The sequence below is a fragment of the Melopsittacus undulatus genome, chromosome 6 (genome assembly GCF_012275295.1).
Source record: "Melopsittacus undulatus isolate bMelUnd1 chromosome 6, bMelUnd1.mat.Z, whole genome shotgun sequence".
Classification (NCBI taxonomy): Eukaryota; Metazoa; Chordata; class Aves; order Psittaciformes; family Psittaculidae; genus Melopsittacus; species Melopsittacus undulatus.
The window spans coordinates 73,202,791-73,223,271 of NC_047532.1; the positions used below are offsets into that span (position 1 = coordinate 73,202,791).

The 20,481-nt window shown below is 62.7% G+C and overlaps 1 protein-coding gene across 1 annotated transcript; it reads left to right on the forward strand.

Moving 5' to 3' along the window:
• Positions 1-2,565: 2,565 nt before the first annotated feature.
• On the forward strand, positions 2,566-19,073 carry NHSL2 (NHS like 2). The gene is given in 9 exon segments (XM_034064132.1): positions 2,566-2,629; positions 11,842-12,000; positions 13,034-13,134; positions 13,136-13,171; positions 13,301-13,505; positions 14,258-14,389; positions 15,460-17,640; positions 17,749-17,881; positions 18,421-19,073. Coding segments are annotated over 9 exon segments (3,339 nt in total). The 3' UTR covers positions 18,749-19,073.
• Positions 19,074-20,481: the final 1,408 nt, after the last annotated feature.

The window sequence follows — 20,481 nt, forward strand, 5'->3', positions numbered from 1 at the left end:
GCTGGAGGTGCAGGTTCTTGGGGTGATCAGGGCTGGGGTCCCTGTGGCCTCTCGGCCCAACTTCTGCATGGGCAGCTGCATTTTTGCAGCTTACCCTGTGCTGGTGGCACGGTGGCCATCAGAGCACCCTGTTGCTGAGCCCTGTGTGTTTTCCTTCCCCTGAGTAGCCCAGGGGCCCAGAGCAGCTGTCCTGAGCCTGGGGGGGAGCATTTCCATGGCACGGCAGTGAGCAGCCAGGCACTGGAACACCAGGCTCTGGAGCGTGCAGGGTCAGAGCACTGGAGCAGCCCCACACAGCACTTACCCCACACTCCCACCCCGTGCTGGGCTGCTTGAAGGGCTCCAGCGCGCTGCTGGGGGAGGGGGAATGGACCCCCAGCGATGGGCACACCGTGAGCACAGTGGCCAGCGCTGGCAACAGCAGTCCCGGGGAGGATGGGTGAGTCCCCGGTGCAGCTCCCGGGACAGGGAGCAAGGAAATGCGTTGCTGCACTGGAGGAATCCCGGGAATGCAGAACCCGGAGGGGACACGAGGTGGCACGATGGCTACAGCTCCACTTTGCGGCCGCTGCAGGCCGGTTCTGGGTGCCCAGAGGCAGGAGGTCACCAGCAGCGGTGTTGGTGCCCCATCCAGCACCATTCTCCAGGATAAATATTCACAGCTCCCAGCATCCCCGGGCTGTGCTCCCCGACCCCACTCCCAGCCTCGGTTGCTGTTCTCCAATGAGCTCATCTGCTTTGCTGCTTATTATATATCATCAGCTCATCCGCTTCATTGGTGCTGGGGCTCCTTCAGAGAAGCTGCTGCTCTCTGTCAGGAGAAGGGGTGCTTTGGGAATATGGCTGGCTTCCCTCCACTCCATGCTTGCACGGGGCACACCGGGGTGGGTTGCACATTTGCCACCTTTCACCCTCGGAGGCCCCACTACAGTGACCTGGGCTGCGGGTGGGAAGGTCGGTCCTGCAGCTGCTTTGCAGCTCACTTAGGCTGCGAGAAGCACACAGGAGAGCTGCATGTGCCTGTGGGGCTTGGAGAAGGACCCAGGAGCTCAGGCTCCATCACCACAGATGAGGAGTAGTTCAGGGTGATGAGTAGCTCTCTCAGCTCCCCAGAATGGGCTGTGGGAAGAGCTGTGCTGTGGGTTCATGGACCCGCCACCTCCAGCAGGGCTGTTAGCAGTGGTGCTCCTGCAGCCTGGTGCAGCACCTTGGGCCTTGGCTTGGCCGCAAGCTTGGAGGAATGGGAGAAAACATGTTCTCTGCAATGTTCCCCAGGCCCTGCGCCCACCCAAGGAGACGCAGGACCAAGGCAAGGGGGGACAGACCCGTGCAGGGGCAGGGGCTGCGGTGCTGCTGGGGGCCCCCGCACTGCTGCAGCTGTCACCCCCACCCGCTCCCGCAGCAGTCACACACCCCGCTCCTTGCGCCGAGTACTGATCCAATTTATGGCTGTTTCCATAACAACCTCCCAGCGCTTTCTGGTCCTTTCTGTCGCTATGTGGATGCTGAGCCTCGGTGGGAAGGGATGCTCTGGCCTGGGATGGGGTGGGTTGGGCTGAGCCATCACCAAGGATCTCTGCTCCTGGGTGCTCACTCACTGCAGGCCGGGGCACACAGAGCAGGTTCTCCCCATTCTGGAGGTGGTTTTTTCCCTATCAGAGGGATATGGCAAGGTCTGGGTTGGCAGAGACCAAGGGCAATAGTTGATCCAGGTGTGCAGCCCTCTCCCTCTTGGAGGGGTCCTCAGCAGAGCTCAGATGCTAAGTGCCAGGGATGGGGCCCCTGAGGGTGCTGGCAGCCAGAGATCCCTATTTCTCCTGACAGAGACCCCATCACCCACAGGCCTGGCTGTTGCAGTGTCCCATGGCTCTTACACAGGCTTTCCCACCGGGGCACCAGCCCCAGAGCTCACCCCACACCCTCCTGTCTCCCACCATATGGGTCAGGCTGCTCTTGGAGCTGCAACACTCCCTGCGCTCCTGCCTCCATCCTTCCCCTTCTCGGCCTCCCATGCCACAGGGACAGCCCTGTGCCCCCCGCCTTCGTCAGCCCCATCACCCTGGTGGGCTTTGCAACCCCAGGGCCACCAGCCCATATCTCCCGGGGCCTGTCCAACCTCTGGCCCGCAGCCAAACCCGTTCCCCCCGTGAGTTCCCCAGCCCGGTACCCTCCCTCCATCACCCGTCCCGTTCCCCTGCGTTCCCCAGGCCTCAGCACGCCCAGCCCCGCGTCGCCCCCGGAGCCCGCCCGGCCGCTCTGCCCCCGGCCGCCCACCGCAGCAGCCGCCATTGGGCGCCCGTTCGGCGGCCCCGGCGCGGCGACGGGCGGGCTCCGAGGGGGGGGGCAGGCCGGCGGCCGGTGCGGAGCGGAGCGGTGCGGAGCGGTGCGGGCGGGGGTGCCTGGCGCGGGGCGATGCGGATCGGCGGGGCTCGGCCCGGCCCGGCTCGGCGGCTCCTCCCCCCGCGGCGCAGCGGGCCCGGCGGCGGGGGAGGCCAGGAGCCGGCGGGGAGCGGCCCGGGGGCGGCGGCGCGGTGACCGCCTGGGCCGGGCGAGCCGCGGCGGAGGATGGGCAACGCGCAGCGGAAGGCGCCGCGCAGCCAGCGGCGGGGCAGGATGCGCTCGGCAACAGGTACCGGGGACGGGACGGGGCGGGACCGGACCCGCGCCCCGCGCTGCTCCCCGGCCCCGCGGGCGGGCTCGGGGCCGCTGCGGCAGCAGGGGAGGGGGTGCTCGGCCTCTGCCGCGGGACCACCCGCCCGGTCCTCGGCCCCTCGGGGTCGCTTGGAGGACACCGGGAGAGGTCACCTCCAACGGAGCTTGGCCTCGCTGGCAGCCACGGCGAGCGGGCGGACCCGGGGGGACCCTGCACGGGCCTGCGGGGTGTGGAGCAGGTGGTGACCCACAGCCCAAGGTGCGGGGAGCCAGCCCCAGCAGAGGGGAGCCAGCTCCAATGATGGGAAGCAGTTCCCAAGCAGTGGGGAGCCAGCTCCAGCTATGGGGACCCAGCCCTGAGCAGTGGGCAGCCAGCTGTAAGCATTGGGGTGCCAGCTGCAGCTGTGGGGAGGCAGCCCGTGGTAGAGTGGAGCCAGCTCTGAGCAGTGGGGAGCAATCTCCAGGCAGCAGGGAACCAGCTCACGCCACAGGGAAACAGCTCCAGTGCTGGAGAGCAGGCAGTGGGGGACCAGCTCGTGGGCAGCAGGACCCAGCTCCCAAGCAATGGGAAGCCCTCGTGGTTGCCAGCCCTAGAGCTGGGTCTTGCCTGGGCAGGGAGCCCGTACCCACAGAGATCCCTGCACCCCAGCTCCCTTCCCACCAGTGGTGAAGGCAGTGGGTGCCTGAGGGGCTTCGAGCCACACATGATGTGAGGAAGGCAGAAAGGCCCTGTGATCTGTGGGGACAATGGGGGGCTCACTTGGGGCCATGAGCTGGCAGCCAAGGGCAGGTGCCCTCTGGAAGTGCTGGGTCAGACAGGCAGGACCCGTCTGGTCACTGTGCTGTCCCCACCTGTCTGGCCCAGGCGGTTCAGCAGCCCTGTCCAGACACCCAGTGCTCCAGCTCTTGTCCTGACCCAGCCCAGCTCCCGGGAATGCCGGAGGAGCAGGAGGCTGGAGCCGGCCATGGCTTGCGGCCATGGCTTCCGCTGCCCTGTGCCTGGCTGCTGGCTCCAGAGCCAGGACATGGCAGTGCGGGAGCTGCGTGCGTCCCTGGGAGAGATCTGGGGAACATCGCTCAGAAGCTGCAAGAAAATGGGAACTACTTGTCACAGCTCGAGTGACTGTCACAGCTTAATAATTATCGGGCAGAGGGGGTGGAGGTACAGCCTGTCTCTGTCTCATTCTGCAGGGGCTGTTGTTGTGATTGTTGCAGAGGGCTGGAACGGGGCACCAGATGCCCAGGTTGTCCAAGGGATGAGGAGGGATGCTGACCTGGTGGGTGTTCAGGGATGAAGGATGCTGGTACCCAGTACATCATCCCTGTCTCGCGGGGGACTGGAGGCTGGGCAGTGGCTGGATGCAGGACTCAAGCTGTGGATGCTGGCCTGCTCCTGGCCTGCCTCTCCCACCCTTGTCACGGTTTGGATCTGCAAAGTGCACCTCTGCATCGTTAAAGGGACTCATGGGAGCTGCAAGTCACCTTCCCAGCCCCAGCGGGAAGGGCTTTCAGGGGCTGCAAGCCTAGGCTTTGTGCTGGAGCCTGTTCATCTCTGCCCTTGGGTGCAGGGTGCATCTCCCCACCAGCCTGGACATCTCCAGGGATATTCCTCCTGGTGCCTGGCTCCCGTGGGAGAGACAGAGCTGCTGGGAGCAGGGAGGAACAGGGCTTTGCACTGGACGGCCCTAACGTACCTTGAGCATGAAGCTGGGGCAGATACTTGGGTGCTCCCAGGCAGTTTCGGCCTGGGGCTGCAGGGACCTCGATGGCTTGGGCATTCCTGAGCGGCTACGTGCAGGCTCCCTCATGGAGAGGCAGTGGCGGCAGGTTGAGGCTGGAGCTTATCTGTCAAGTGAGGGAGCTGACATTGATAAAAAGCAGCCCTGTGGTGAGTCTGGTGGCTGGTAGGACAAGGAGGGCTATGACCTGTGATACCAGGAGGTACCTTGGATCATCATGTGCAGGATCATTTTGCCCATGCCCAGGGCAGTGCACAGAGGGGTCTTTACACTGGTCATTAGAATCCAGCCTTCCTCATAGCCCAGTGGGCTGGGAAAGGCTGCATGATGCTGGGTCAGAACCTGAGCTCTGCCTGCTTAGCTGGTACATGTGAGCCCCATGCAAGTGCTGCCTGGGTTGCCAGGGGGGAAATGAGCTTTGCTGGTATCCGTCATCCTTCACCCATCCATCACTGGGGTCTGCAGCATGCTGGGTGCCTGGCATGGGAGGCACCAGCTGCCTGTGCTGCCCAGTGGCCCGAAAACCACATTCTGAAGCAAGCCATGGCTTGGGGCTGAGTCCTGGCTCCCAGGGACCTCCATCCTCTGGGAAAAGCCAGCTCAGCTTCACAGACCCCTGGGGAGCTGGGAGACTGGTTGCCGAGGAGGTTTCTCTCCAGGCTTGTGAGTGAGCTAGAGCAAGAGGAAGCTCTGGGGTCTCTGGCAGCTTCCAGGGCAAAGGCAGGAGGATTCAGAAACGTGCCCACCTTCCTTAGCTGATGAGTGTTGGTGGCAGTGGCAGCAGCAGGCTCCAGGCACTGGTTTCCAGGAGGATGTTGATGGCTGCTCTGGCTGTGCTGGGGGGGGGGGTTTCAGCTCCATGACTCTGTTCAGCCGAGGGGAGCCCCCAGGACCCCATCCCCACTCCCAGCACTTCAGGTACAGGGAGCAGGATGAGCCCTGACCCAGCCATGGAGCTGGTGGCCTTTGCAGGGCCACCACCAGCAGGATGGGCAGACAGACAGACAGAGGACAGGCTGCACGAGCCCACAGCCCCTCCGCCACAGATCTGCCTGCCGTGGTGGGGAAGGAAGAGGGGCCGGGGCTGGGACAATGGGCTGGGCGCTGACTCAAACAGCCAGTTCCTGGTTGCTTCCTCTCCTGGGCTGGGCTGGAGTGGGAGCGGGTGGGAAGGAGGACGAAGCCCACAGCTCGCGGCTGGGTTTGGAAGCAGGAGCTGCTGGGGCAGGAGTGAGCCCCTTCCCACTGCACCCGCGGCCATGGCCAAGGTGGAATGGCTCCTGGCACCCTGGCACCGGGGAGGTAAAGCAGGCAGCATGGGCAGGGGCGGGCAGGGGGACACCATCCTCCCCAGGGGCGGGCAGTTGGGGTCTGCAGGGCAGGACCCGGGTTGGGGTGGGCTGTCAGGCAGAGGCCAGAGGCCATGCAATAGCAACAGAGTCAGTGCTGCCCGTCAGCACAGGTCTTGTCCCACCTTTCCCAGCCTGGCCTCCACCGTGGGATGTCCCCTTCCCTCTAAAACCCTTGCCACCATTGCCCAGCCCATTGGGGTGTCCTTGCTTTGACAAAGCAAGAGAAGCACAGACACCCCCATACCACTCATCCCACCATGGGGACGGGTCCTGCCCATCCACTCCTGTGGTGCTAAGCCCTTGCAGCAGCTCTTCCTTACTGGTGGTGGCAGGACTGGGGACTGTGGGGCTGTGGGGCTGTGGGCTGACACAAGCATTGCAGCCAGCCGGAGCTCCAGCCGTGGCTGATTCCATGCCTCAGGCCCCTTTGTCCCAGGGCCTGGCCGCATTCCCCTCTCAGGCAACTTCCTCGCATTGTCCTGGCCCTGCAGAGTGTAAAACCAGCTGGGCACAGGGGAAACGGCGCTTTCCTGGAAGCACCCCTGCCCGGAGAGGGGCTGCAGCCCGCCGGCATGGGCAGCATGCGCCTGCAAACGCCGTGATCCCTGTCCAGGCATCCTGAGTGTCCTGGCCAGGCTGGGCATGGCACCATGGACAGCCAGCAGGCAGCAGCTTTAGCCGTGCTGTGCCCAGGGTGCCCATGGCCACAGTGCAAGGCAATGTGGTGCTGGGGTGCTGGGGCTGACAGGTTGCCGTGCTGCATTTGCTGAGGCTCTTGGGAAAGGCTCATGCCTGGTTTTGGACTGAGAAATGTGTGAGAGCGAGGGTTGGAATATAGGATGAAGCCAGGCTGACAGGAGCCATGATGGGGCTGGGAGCTGCACTTGGGGGGTCTGACTCTGCTGCCCATGACTGGTGGGTTACTGCAGGGACCTGGGTCCCACCAGCAGGCTCCTGGATGACAAAGGTGGGGTGACGGTAGCACCTGAGGAGCCTAGAGCAGTACTGGGGCTGCAGCTCCATCTCCTGTACGGTGGCTCTTGTCCTCTTGGCAGGCAGCCATGTGAGTTCATCCTGGCTGCCGTGGTACCTGGCCAAGCCCTGGTGCCAGCATGGCCGCGGGCGCTTCCCATCCCCGCAGCACAGGCAGATGATGGTTGGGGCTCCTCCTGTGCCGCTTGCTGGCCAAGTCCTCCCCCTGGCACATGCAGCTCCCTGCCTGCCAGAACTCCCTGACAGGCTCCCAACTCGTGTCCCCTCTGCCCCTGCCCTAAACAAGGCATGAGGTGATGGATCACTTGGGATCTGGCTGGAGAAAGATGGTTTTCATCTGTTTTACAGTATCTCGTCACAGTGCCAGGCAGGAAGAGTGCCTCGGTGCACTGTTAACTCTGGGCCCTACTGATGGGCACTGATGTTATTGACTGTTTTGCTGCCAGAGGTTTTAGTCGAAGCCTCTCATATAATCCAGCCTTCTCCCCACCAGATGAGTGACCTTCACAGCTGCTGAACCCACCACACCTGGCAGCAACTGCTCCAGTGCCCTTATCTCCTGTCAGTGCAAGAATCAGCCGGTTGCATGTTAAACAGGGACAGTGAGAGGAGCCAGGAACCTTGAGCAGACATGGCGTAGCCAGGTGGTGATATTCTTCAGCAGACCTGCTGGGCACCTGCACAGGAGCACCCAACCGTGCTCTGCAAGGTGACACCAGGGTCCTGGCATGGGCACTCCCCTAAAAATCCTCCAGTCCCTCTGGTCTCAACCACCAGCAGGCTAGAGGTGTGTGGGGATGGCCCTTCCTTGCTGCAGGCTCAAGGAGTGCCTGTGGCATGTGTAATGGTAGGGTGACATTCCACAAGGGTATGGATTTGGGCCTGGTGCAGTGCATCAGCCACAGCAACAAGGGCTTCTCTCGGGCATGATGAGTGCTTGAAGCAAGGGGCAGGTCTGCACTGTGAACAACACTCCGTCGCTGCCCTGGGCACACGGGTGCTCAGTTGGGTGTTGCTTTGGGATGTCGTTCTGGCCTGGGTAGGCATCTGTCTGGCTGCGTGCACAGACGTGGCTCTGCGTCCCAGTGGGGTGGCTGGACCAGTCGGTCCAAGTGCGTTGGGGGCTGAGCTGGGGACAGGAGGCAGTTCCTCGGCGGCTGCCAGCTCCCACTGTTTGCTTTCGTCCCTTCCTGTCCGCTCGTCTCAGCGCAGCGTGCACCCTGGCTCCGTACCATGGGCATGTCACCGGGCTGCACGCACGACAGAGAGCAGTCGCAGTGCTGGTGGCAGGCTGGGGGCTCGCTCGAAGCCGGCGGCACCGACAGCTTCCAGTGGGGCTCGGGCGGCTGCCGCGGTCGGGCTCAGTCTCAGGCTCACCGTCCTCCTCCGCTGTGCTGGGGCCGCGCTGGCTCTCCGCTGTGCCGGTACCCGTTGCCATGGCTGCTCTGCTGATGGTGCATCGCCTGCTGCCGCCGTTACATCATTCCTGTGATACCTCCGCAGCGGCAGCCCGCGGCCGCGCGGCTCCGTGCACAGCGCCGAGCCCCCCGCCAGCCTGCGCCGAGCCTGACACCGGAAAGTTTGGCGGCGACTTCGAGCGAGAGGCGTTGTCTGACGGGAGCGTCGGCCCCAACTGAAACCACTCCCGATGGCACTGTCGAATATCTCCCTGTGGATTCGGGACGCCTGGGCAGTAGGTAAACAGGGATGCTGGCATGCAGCAGGGGCGACTCTGGGAGATGCTAGTGGAGGGCACGCATCCTTGTGTCCTCTGTCTGGGGATTCCACAGGACGCTGTTCTCCCAGGAGAGGGTGAAGCTCAGCTCCCCACAGAGCAAACTCTGCTTGGCTTCAGTCCCAGTCCTCATCCACCTGCAGTGCCCATGGCGTCCTGCAGCTGAACACTCGCTTGCTCTCTGTAAGACTTCAAGCTGTCACAGAGGGAGCAGCACCCGCTGCTGGTGGTACTGGCACTTGCTCCTCCCCTGGGCAGCCCAGTGGGACCATCCCAGTAGGATCTGCCAGGATCCTGCCCCTGCTTCCAGCTCTGCGATGGGACAGACCCGTGGGAGCACATGGGGAGCAGCCTTCATTGCCTGTTGTTAGTACCACTGGCCAAGCCTGTGAGGCCTGGGGCAGTGAGGGGCAGCTTCCCACCAGCCGTGCCTCAGTTTCCTCCAGCAGAGGGGCTGGCCATGCTCAGTGCAGGAGTATCGGCAGTGTACGGGATGGAGCCAGCCCTCCAGCTCTGCTCTCCCCAGGTGCCCTTCACCTCCAACAGGCATTTGCATATGGTGGGGGCCCCTCAGAGGCATTTTTATGCTGAGCCTGTCACCGGTAAGCTTGGCAGGAGGGTCACTGCCGAGGGCAACAGATCCTGCTCTGGCTGCACCTGCCCCACCGGCTGTGTGTCCTCTTGCTGAGTGCTCCAGGCTGCTCCATCAGCCGTGGGCTGGCTGCCAGCTCTTCACCACATGCCATACTGGGCCATGAGTGCTGCTGGGACTGGGCCAAAACCCCTGTGAGCGACACCAAACCATCAGGGTGTCGCACACACCTCTGCACACTGGGTGATGCAAGCATAGTGCACCCCTGAGGAGGCAGTCTGGGGTGCCTGGGCTGTGGAGGGATGCTTTGCTCATCCTTCCTTTCCCACCCCTTCTCCTCCTCCGCTGCTGCTTCTGCTGGGAGGATCATAGAATCACGGACTGGTTTGTGCTGGAAGGCACCTTACACCTCACCCAGTTTCAAACCACGAGCAGGGACACCTTCCACTAGAGCAGCTTGCTCCAAGCTGAAACCAGCCCTGCCAGCCCTCAGTGGCGCCTGTGCCTCAGGACAGCACCGGCTCACTTATGTCCGCAAAGGGTTCTTGTGCACAGAGAGGGTGCAGGCCCCCAGCACCCTTCCTTCCCTCACTGTATGTGGCCATGCTGCCCCTGTTTCCCCCTGCAGCCGCAGGGCAGGGCAGGCCCTGGGCTTCCGTTTCACCCCAGGGCGGTCCCGGTTTCAGCGCTGCGGTTTGTGCACGTGGTGGGTGCCACGGGACGGGAGCCCTGGTTGCCCCAGCACAGGCTGAGCTGGTGGAGGTAAGATCCTGTGCTGCGGCTCTGGTGTGGGAGTGGGGTGCAGGGGGTTGTGAGCTGGGGGTGTCCCACAGTCCCAGGAGATGCTGTGTAGCTGCTGTGGGTCTGTGGGTGCTGGAGGATATGTGAGCACCTGCCAAGGCTGAAGGATGGGTCTGTGCAAGGGGGTGCAGTGAGCTGGGGTACAGGGTTCATCCTTGGGGTGCGCCTGGAAATGGATGGGGCACCAGTGGGTCCCTCCCTTTGGCAAAGAGAGTGGCTTGTGGGGCTGGGGTCTACAGAGGCAATTGTGTGGTACCTGCACCCTGTGGCCCTTCCCATGGCCAGTCAGGGGTCTGGGGGATGCCCTGATATTGGCTTCTATCTCCAGGGATGACTGGGCACGTGGTATGAGTCAGGGACCAGGGCACATATCTCCTGCTAGCCCCTCTGAGCAGGCACCAGGCCGGGAGGTGAGAGCTGGAAAAGCCTCCTCCCTGCCTGAGGAAAGGAGCTGGCTTGCCCATGGCAGGGAAAGCTGAATCTCGGAGCATGGCGTTGCCCATGGGCTTTGCAGCAGGCAAAGCTCAGGCTGTTCACACACACACACCCCCCAACACCTCTTGGTTGGTATGGAAACGAGTCAAATTATTGAGGGGAGGAAGAAAGAAGGAAAAAAAGGAAAAGGATGAAGCCTGGTGTTAAGGCAACGTCGTTATGGTAACACAAATTATAAAAGTAACTAGGCTGGGAAGGTGGCACCTTGCCTCTGGGTGCTGGGCGGTATGAAGGCTCTGCTGCTCCATCCATGCCTGAGGAAGTGTGGGCAGCACAGGCAGGACCCATGGTTGGGACCCACAGGCAGGATGGCACCTGTGGGCAGCAGGGGTGATGTTTGGGGTGCAGTGCCTGGTGACCAGCCACTGCAGGAGTGGGGACACAACTTGTGCCAGGGGTGCTGGCCTCATTCTGGAGTTGTTGCCCTTCTCCCAGGCCAGTGGGATAGCTGTGGCTGCCTTGGTTGGCTCTGGCATGAAGCAGGATGCCACAAGCTGTGGTTTGGCTCGCTGGGGATGGGCATCCTGCGGCCCTGTGGTAAAGGGAACGTGTTTGTCATGCTGGCAAGGAGTGCCTGGACCAATGGGAAGGGAATGGGCACACAGGCATCCTGGGGTGCAGATTGTCGGGAAGGCTCAGGTGGCTGAGGAGGTGCCGGCTGCTGCATGGGAATGTCCCGGCTACCAGACGGAGAAAGGGACATCAGACCCGGGTCCTGGTGGTGACACCCAGCCTGGTGCCACGGGCTGGTGCCAGTAGCAGCCATCCCTCTGCCCACACCAGGGGCAGCTGCAGAAGGATCCTGGGGGTGAGGCCCTGGTGATCCACAAGCTGTTCAAAGCTCACAAACCGCTCCCTGCTCTGCTCCCCCAGCTCCAGCAGAAAACCACACTGGGTGGAAAACCCACATCCGCTCGGAGCAACGGTGCCAGTGCTCCAGGTCCCATGGCAGAGCCTGTGTGTCAGAGCACCGCTCCACCAGGGTGGGTGTTTCTGAAGGTCTCGACAAGTTCCTGGCCCATCCCTGCAAAGGTTTCTGCCCCAGGAGGCTGTTGACCTCGTGAGGAGCTGTACCCAGTGTGATGAAAGGCACTGAGGCCCCTTCACTCCCTTCATTCTAGTTGCAAGTTCTGCTCCTCTGGTTACTTCACCGCGCGTGGCGCTTCCTGCGCCTGGAGCAGCAGGGCAGCCACCGGGCAGCAGCACCAGCTTCCTTCCCCAATCACACACCGCTCCCTTCCTGCTGGGCTCTGGCAGCCTGCGGGCACGGTGCCCAGCCCTGGTGTGGTGGCAGTGGCAGTGCTGGCTCTGGTCCCACACAGCAGCAGTCTGCTGGGGTGGTTTTGCTGGGGTGTGACACTGCCACATCTCAGTCCCGTGTTCCTGGAGGGTGTTCTGGTGGGATGAGCACTGTACAGGGTGCGGGGTTGCAAAGAAGCCACCCTTCCACCTCCCTCTCACGCTGCTTCCTCCCGCTTACAGCCACCTCTAACGTGAACGTGGAGACCAAGCAAGCCCAAGCCGCGCACACCAAGCTGCCATGGCAGCAGCCCGTGAACGTGTTTCTGGCAGCCGGGCGCCCGCCGGGCATGGAGCAGCTGCACCAGGAGGCTCAGCTCAACCTGCAGAGCGTGCTGCAAGGTACCAGGTCTGGGGTGGTGGAGGTGGGGGTGGCAGGGTGGGAGCTGCCCCAGGCATGCGACCAGCATCCCAGCTGCTCCTCGGAAGCCCCATGCTGCAGTTGGTGGGTCCGGGGGGGTGGGTCCCGACCTCAGCAGCCCCTCTCTGATCTCTGCTCCAGGTCACTGCAGCTAGAGGCAGAGCAGCCAGGGCCAGGAGCCTGGTTCCACCAGAAGCTGGCAGATGTGGCTCAGGCATCAATGAGATCAGCAGCCCGGCCTCCCCCCAGCCTGTAATCACATCAGCTCGGCCCCAGCAGAGCCAGTTCCCCCAAGACACAACCAGCAGCAGTAATTAGCTCAACAACTGCAGGATGGGGAGACACTGAGCTCCCTCCTGGCCACTCCTGGCTCTCGCAGGCTCTCTGTGTCCCCAGGCAGGAGTGGGGGGAGCTGCCTCCAGCCCCAGCACTCTTCCTGGGGGTCATAGAAAGAATCACACAATGAATCACAGCCCTATTTGGTTGAAGGGACCTTAAAGCTCATCCAGTTCCAACCCTCTGCCACAGGCAGGGACACCTTTGACTAGAGGAGCTTGCTCCAAGCCCCTGTGTCCAACCTGGCCTTGAACACTGTCAGGGATGGGGCAGCCACAGCTTCTCTGGGCACCCTGTGCCAGCGCCTCAGCACCCTCACAGGGAAGAGCTTGTGCCTAAGAGCTCATCTCAGTCTCCCCTGTTCTGGCAGGTTAAAGCCATTCCCATTGTCCTGTCCCTACAGGCCCTTGTCCAAAGCCCCTCTGCAGGTTTCTTGTAGGTCTTTTAGGCACTGGAGCTGCTCTAAGATCTCCTTGGAGCTTTCTCTTCTCCGGGCTGAACCAGCCCAAATCCCTTTCCCACCTCCCTAGCTGCCTGTGTGGAGCAGGGACATGGAGCCAGCCTGGGGACAGAGGGCTGGGATGGACACACATCCCTCCGTGTTCCCCTGCCCTGGGAGCAAAGCTCTGCCCGCAGCCAGCAGATGGAGCAAGGTCCCAGGCACTGCTTCTTTTGCAGAGGAGTTTGAGGAGCAGTACAGCGAGAGCAGGGTCACCGGGAAGACCTTCCGCAGCACCGGGCACTCATCCCCTGACGCTCCCCCAGAGCCATCGCCCCGACCCCCCCCCTAACAAGCGCCTTGAATTTGTGCTTATGGTGAGTGCTGGGGTGCTGGGCGGGGTGGCACGGCCCTGGTGTCACCGGAGAGGGGCTGGTGGGGCAGGACTGGGGACACCTGTGTCCCGCCCCCTCCCTTTGACGTGTGCCATGCCTTTCTCCATGCAGCCCCCGAGCCGGCGAGCAACTGATGAGGAGAGCACCAGCACGAGTGAACTGGGTGCGCGGCCACCTGACACCTGCCTGAGCCTCCCCACCAGCCCAGACAAGCAGCCTGCCTGGCCCAGGGCTTTCCCCCTGCCCACCCTGGAGGAGAAGCAGCAGCAGCCATCCTGCTCCGTCCAAACCAACATCGTCCCCATCAATGTCTCTGGTAGGGCAGATTTAACCGGGCGAGCCAGACCAGGGGGAACGTGGGCAGAGCCTGGGGTGCAGGGCGCGGGGCAGGGGCAGTGGAATGGAGCAGGAGACCACAGCACCACACTGGCATCCATCATTGCCATCTCTGCTGCCATCCACAGCTGTGTGTGCCTTACCCACTGGCCCCTTTTCTCCACTGCACTGTCCAGCCACCAGTTGTGGGGTCACCTTGTCCTCACTGCACCCCACACATCCAGCCTGTCTGACCTGTCTGTCTGTCTGTCCACCCATCCATCCATCTATCCTCCCAGCAGCATGGTCCTGCCTTATCCTTGCAGACATGAGTGCCAGTGCCTGGGCAAATGCAACTTCTGAAGGCCAGAGATGGCTTTCTGCCCTTTCCCTCCACAGTGAAGAAACATGCTGGGACCACCAGGTCTCTCTCTCTCCCTTGCTGTTCCTCACATCCATGTCCCCAGCACCACTGGCCCTGTTAACGCAGCAGCCCAGCAGTGCAGGGTCCTCCCAGTCACAGCCCAGAGCCCGTAGTGCAGAGCAGGGACAGTCTCCACCACTTTCCCTGCATCCCACCTCCATCTGCAGCACCTGTCCTGCCACTGGCTGTGCCTCCATGTCCTTTGCTCCATGGTCACCCATGGTCACCAACTTCATCATCCCACGCTGCTGCCTGCAGTCCCATCCCAGGCTGGGGACACACAGGGACACAGTGCACCGCCATGGACAGCCTGTTTGTTTTGGCTACAGGGCAGCACTTTGCTAGGCACACGAGTGCTCGTCACTCCCTGTTTAACACAGAGACCGCGATGAACCCCAAGTCCACCCTGCGACGTAGACGGACCATTATCGGATTCCCTAACCTGTCCCTGCGAGACCAAGGTGACGGAGCTGCTGTGATGGGGGCAGAGCTGTCATGACTGGGGTCAGAGCTGCCATGGGGGCAAGCAGCCAGTCCTCAGGAATGCCCGGCCATCGTGCTGGCTCTGCTCCCTCCTGGGACACTGAGGTGCTGCACACCAGTGATGCCAGGCTGGCTCTGGGGCTGGCGTGGCACTGGGAATAGCCCCTTCACCCAAGTCGGGATCCTGCACACTTACAGGGTGGGAAGGCCTCCGAGTTTCTCCTAGTGCCAGGAGACACCTGGCCTTGGCTCCGGCAGGGCAGAGCAGGAGGCTGCGGGCACATACCCTGCCCAGGTGCCTGGGTCCTGGCCATGCCGAGGGTGGTCACACAACTCAGGGTACTGCAGCACTCCTAGCATGGCCATGGAGCAGTGTTGGACCCCATGGGGACAGCAGCCAGCCCAGCTTGGGGGCATTGTTGTGGAAGGTGTAGAGGAACCAGAGCCAGCTTGTTCTCAGAGCAGACAGGGGCAGGAGGAGAGGCCAAGGCACCCACTGCACCATTATCACTGGGTAGGAGGAGGGTTTTCCCCATGACAGTGGTCAAACAAGGTTATCACAGCCCCTGCCTTGGAGACCTTGAGTGTTCTGCTCCAAGCAGGTACCCACGTCCTTCCCCATCCGGGCTCTTCTGAGAGGAGAGCCTGGGCTCTGCAAGCCACCGTGTCCCTCCCTGACCTGGGCAGCAATGCCTTGCTGTGCTCTTCTTGGTCCCAGTCTGTGTCCCCACCATGGGGCAGCGCTTTGGTCACCATGGGGCCAATGTCCCAATGGACAGAGAAGACTCCTGCCACAGCTGCTAAGTTGTTCCTAGCACATCCCAGCCATCAGATCCCAGGCTGGAGGGCTAACACCAGCCAGGGACAGTCCACAGTTGGGTTATGGCCATGTCAACACAGGGGTAAGAGGGTATCAGCCTGGCCTCTCCAGTCCCCCTGGGCATGCTTCAAGCCTGTGCAGAGATGCAGCCCCAGAGGCTGGCCATGGGGTGGGACAAGCCCAGGTCCCTGGCACACAGTGCTGACTCGGCCGTGTCTCTCCTTGCAGGCAGCACCAACGGCCCCACGTCCACTGTTCCCACACCCATTGCCGAGTCCGTCTCCTGCAGCTTTGTGCCCGAGGCAGCAGGGACAGTGCCGCAGGACACCAGCCCCCGCCAGCCCCGTGCTGCCCTGAGGAAAACCTTCAGTGACCTGGGGGCACGCTGCTGCCCCATGGACCCCGCAGCCACCCCCTGTGCTGGCGCCTGCAACGGCCCACACGGATCCTCCTTCCCGCTGCCCTGGAGCTACACAGGCCCCCACAGCCCCACTGGTGGCCAGGGCACAGGCCTGGCCTGCACCTCACCGAGTGGCTCCAGCCCTTTTCCTGGCCCCGGCTCACCTGCTGCAGCTGTTGCTGCTGCCACCGCTGCCTTCTTCATCGCCGCAGAGGAACACACAGGCAGCAACGGGCACGGCTCCTGCTCCAGTGAGGTGCCTGAGTCCCCCTGTGGGGGGGGACAGGGATTCGAGGGCCGAGGCTCCAGGGGGAACTTGCTGCCGGGAAGCCGAGTGGAGGCCGAGCCCACAGCAGGGCTGGCACGGCTGGAGGTGGAACGTGCTGGGTGCCGGTTCCGCGAGCGCTCACTGTCGGTGCCCACTGACTCGGGCTCGCTGTGCTCCGTGGACATAGCATACACTGAGGCACGGCGGGGCAGCGCCAACTACACCCTGGGCTACCCCAGCGCCAGCTCTGAGGGCAGCACCAGCACCGACAACGTCTCACTGGGGCTGGGGCTGGAGCAGGAGGGGCAGCGGCGCCGGCGCTCCAAGAGCATCTCCCTCAAGAAGGCCAAGAAGAAGCCCTCACCGCCAACACGCAGCGTCTCGCTCATCAAGGAGGGCCCGGATGACGTGGACCCCAGCCTGCTGCTGCCCAAAGACCAGCGGCCCAAGAGCCTGTGCATCCCCCTGGAGCCGCAGGGACACCGGCTAGTGCACGCCAACCAGCAGGGGAGTGTGGGCAGGGAGCCCGATGGCACAGCCACCCCCTTCCAGTGGCATCTCACGGACTGGAAGTCCTCTGCGGAACCCCCTTACTGCTCCCTGTCCAGCTCCAGCACTGCCACAGGGACCACAACTGTCGAGTGCGCCAAGGCACAGGGCAGCTCCGAGTCACTCATGTCCCCCTCTGTCTCCCGGGCCACGACGCCCTCCCAGCTCTCTGCCGAGGTGGACACCAAGACCTCCTCCCCGAGCAGGCCCCCGGGGCTGATGTCCCCATCCAGCGGGTACTCCAGCCAGTCCGAGACCCCGACCCCCACTGTGCCCACCTCCGCTGTCCTTGGGCACTCCCCGTCCCAGGTCCGGGTGAGGCCACTGGTGCCCGAGAGGAAGTCCTCACTGCCCCCCACATCCCCCATGGAGAGGAGCCCCAAGGCACGGCTGTCCTTCGATCTGCCACTCACACCCCCAGCCCACCTTGACCTCTCAGGGCTGAAGATCTCCCTAAAGGGGAAGAAGAAGGTCAGCCGGCACCACTCCGACTCCACCACCTTCGCCACCAAGCTGGCCCAGAAGAGCAGCCCCATCACACCCATCATGCCAGTGGTGACACAGTCGGACCTGCGCTCTGTGCGCCTGCGCTCCATCAGCCGCTCTGAGCCCGAGGACAGCACCGATGGCCCTGAGCACGTGGAGGAGCCGCCGCGCATGCCCTGCCCAGTGCCTGACAGGAAGGTGAAGCCTCCAGTGGCAGAGAAGCCACTGCTGGCCAAGCGGCCCCCCAGCATCCTGCCCAAGCCACCAGCATTGCAGGAGGAGGGCCCCCTGTCCCCCACATCCCCGCCGGGCACCGCAGCCACTGCCACCAACAAGGGGCTGCCGCAGGACGGCTTTGTGGCTTTGCGGAAAGGGAAGCTGAGGAGGGGCCTGGGGGAGCCCCCCACAGCCCCAGTGCCGGTGGTGGGACTGAGGCGGCTCTCGCACGACAGCCTGGAGGATGAGCCATGGCCGCCGCGGAGGAAGGCTAAGGTGCCACCGCCAGTACCCAAGAAGCCCAGCGTTCTGTACCTGCCACTCGTGCCAGCCCTGGTGCCGGGAGCCAGTACGGGTGACCCGGCACCCACCCCCAGCCCCATCATCACGCTGGATGCTGACCCCACATGCTGCGACCCTGATGCCGAGGATCTGCCTTCCCCAGAGACCCTGGGCACTGCGACAGCCAGTGACGCCTCCCCGGAGCAAGGTGAGGGTCTCCCCACTCCTGCAGTGGTTTCACTCCAGGGTAGGGTAGGGCAGGGCAGGGGTCCCAGTGCTGCACGTGGTGCTTCACAGCAGTCTCCTCCCGCTACAGACAGCTCAGCAGACCCTGGCACAGAGGAGAAGAGCTTTGCCAGTGACAAGACAGCAGAGTCCATTGCTGAGGAGGACGACGACGTGTTCGTGACATCCCGCACCACGGAGGATCTCTTCACTGTGATCCACAGGTATGTGGCTCCTTCTGTGCCACTGCCACACCTCAGGTGTTCACACTTGAGGCTTCTGCTGCCTTACGCCCCACAGAGTTCAACACCTTGAGTCTGTAGCCAGGCCGGGACCACCAGCTCCCAAGGGGGTTGGGGAGGGTCTACTGCTCCATTAGTCTTGGGGTGATTCAGGCCTTGCTGCCAGGAGAGTGTTTGCCAGCACCTTGGTGCATACCCTGTCACGAACGGGTTGTCTTCCTGCCCCAGGGGAGCTGGCACAGCAGCAGGGGAGACTGAGACTTAGGCAGAAGTTCTTCCCTGTGGGGCTGCTGAGGCACTGGAGAAGAGAAGCCCAGAGAATCTGTGGCTGCCCCATCCCTGGCAGTGTTCAGGCCAGGCAGGTTGGAGCAACCTGCTCTAGTGGAAGGTGTCCCTGCCTATGGCAGGGAGTTGGGATAAGCTTTAGGGTCCCTTCAACCCAAACCAGTCTCATCCCATACAGACACTGGCAGCAGCTCTCACCTGGGGCTGCTCCCACCACATGTCTCTTTGGTGCCCAGGTCAAAGAGGAAGGTCCTGGGGCGGAAGGAGCCTGGTGACACCTTTGCCAGCCGGTCCAACTCCCACTTGCCCGTCACAACTTCAGGTTCCCCGACCAGCGAGTCCCCAGCAGCAGTTGCAGTGGCAGCACCAGGCAGCACTGGAAAGTCTTCCAGCAGGAACGAAGACTTTAAAGCTCTGCTCCAGAAGAAGAGCAGCAAAACCAGTGCCGGCACCCGGCCATCTGCTGCTGAACTGCTCAAGACCACAAACCCGCTGGCTCGGAGGGTCATGACGGAGTTTGCCCCTGAGCTGGACAGTGCCAGCAGCTCCAGGAGCCAGCCCTAACCATGCGTGGTCCCTTCTGGCCATGGAGGACTGGAGATGGCTGCAGAAGGAGCATTGCTGCGGATGCAGCAGCCCAGCTGCCCTCTGAGCCCCAGGTCCCACTGAGGGCTTTCTTCTGCCTTTGTTTCTTCCTTGGAGAGCTGAATTTGGAGCTCAAGTGTCTCTGATGGAGCAGGGCCAAATCCAGGTGTGAAGAGGCGGCCCCATGGCTGGGACCATCCTGGCTGCTTGAAAGGCAGAGTGGGGTGGCAGCCTTGCAGCGAAGCTAGCTTGAAACTGTGTGGTCACTTCGGCATGTGGTACTTTAAATGGCTTTTTTAATGCACGGTGGTGATGATGATGTTTTATTCTTTTTCATTTGACATTGTACCTTGAGTTTCCCAGGCAAAGATCCCAGGTTTGAGTTCAGCTGGATACATGGAGACGTACTTTGGGAAGATGTGAGAGGGCCAGCTGGAACCAAGGTTGCTTTTGACGAGCCGCTAGAGGTTCCACCTCCTCATCCTGAGCACCCTCCCTGCCACATGGGGACACAGCACCCAGTGCCCACAGCCAGCGCAACGACCTCAAGCCAACCCCAGCCCTTGAAAGCCCCCAAAATGCTGCATTTCAGAGCTCCTTGGCTCTCGGTCTGAAAGCAAACCCCAGGGTCATCTCCACCACCAGCGCAGGGAGCCTCATCCCGCCTGGTGTGCCACATGTGAAGGGAGCTCCACCGGCCCCTCTGTGCCCCACAGCCCCCTGGTACCGGCCCTGGCATTGAGTGCCTCATGCATCACACTGGAGCACAAGCACTTCCTGCAAACTTCGGCCACATCACTGCCAGAGCACAGAGGCTACCACCAAGCCATTGGCCAAACTCATCCAGACGCCACCTCCGGTGACTCCCAGGGTCCCTCTGGGGTTACCCCCAGCAGCAGTCTCCCATGGGTAACCCTGAAGAGGTGGCACATTCTGTGGCAGTGCTGGCGGACATGGTGCAGACACTGCTGAAGGGTGATCTGCACGTCCGTGGCTGGGAGTCAGCCCTTTTCCTGGGCCACAGCGGCAGGCGCAGGGTGGGATTCATCCCCTGGACCCCTGCTGCTTTGCCCTGGCTTGGCGCCAGGTGGGAGCAGAGGCCGCAGTAATGGTCAGGGTCAGCCGCTGGGCAGGAGCAGGGCACGGGAGGAAGGCAGTGCTGTGGGGAAACACCAGCCCCAGCTCAGAGTGTGTTTAGAACAATTTCTGCTTTATTCCCCGATGCGTCCATGCCGGCGTGCTCCCAGGAGAGCAGGGAGCACCGCAGTGAGGGGCCATGGCCAGGGCATGGGGGTCCCCATCCTCCTGGAAACAGAGCCCCATGCTCACTCCCATCCACGCACCCAGGCTGTATTTGACCCTCCAGGAGTCTCCACGCCTTTCACAATTGATTCCCCTTCCCCTCTCTCCCATGACTTGCACATGGCTCCCTGCCCTCGCCGGGGCTGTAGATTTAAGCCTGTAATTCAGGTGCAGGCTGAGAAACTCAGGAAAAAATAGCAAAACCCAAGGAAAAGAAGCGCTATGAGATGTCCCAGCTCTAGCCCCTGTCCGACCCCGGCTCCGCCCCCGCTCCCGGCCCCGCTGCTGCCCAGCCTGGCAAAGGCTCTGCTGTGCTGGGAGGGGTCATGGGAACGGGGAGGGAAGCCCTGGGACGGGTCTATTTTGCACATGATTGCTCAGGAAACTGATGGTGGCGGTGGCCAAGGGCC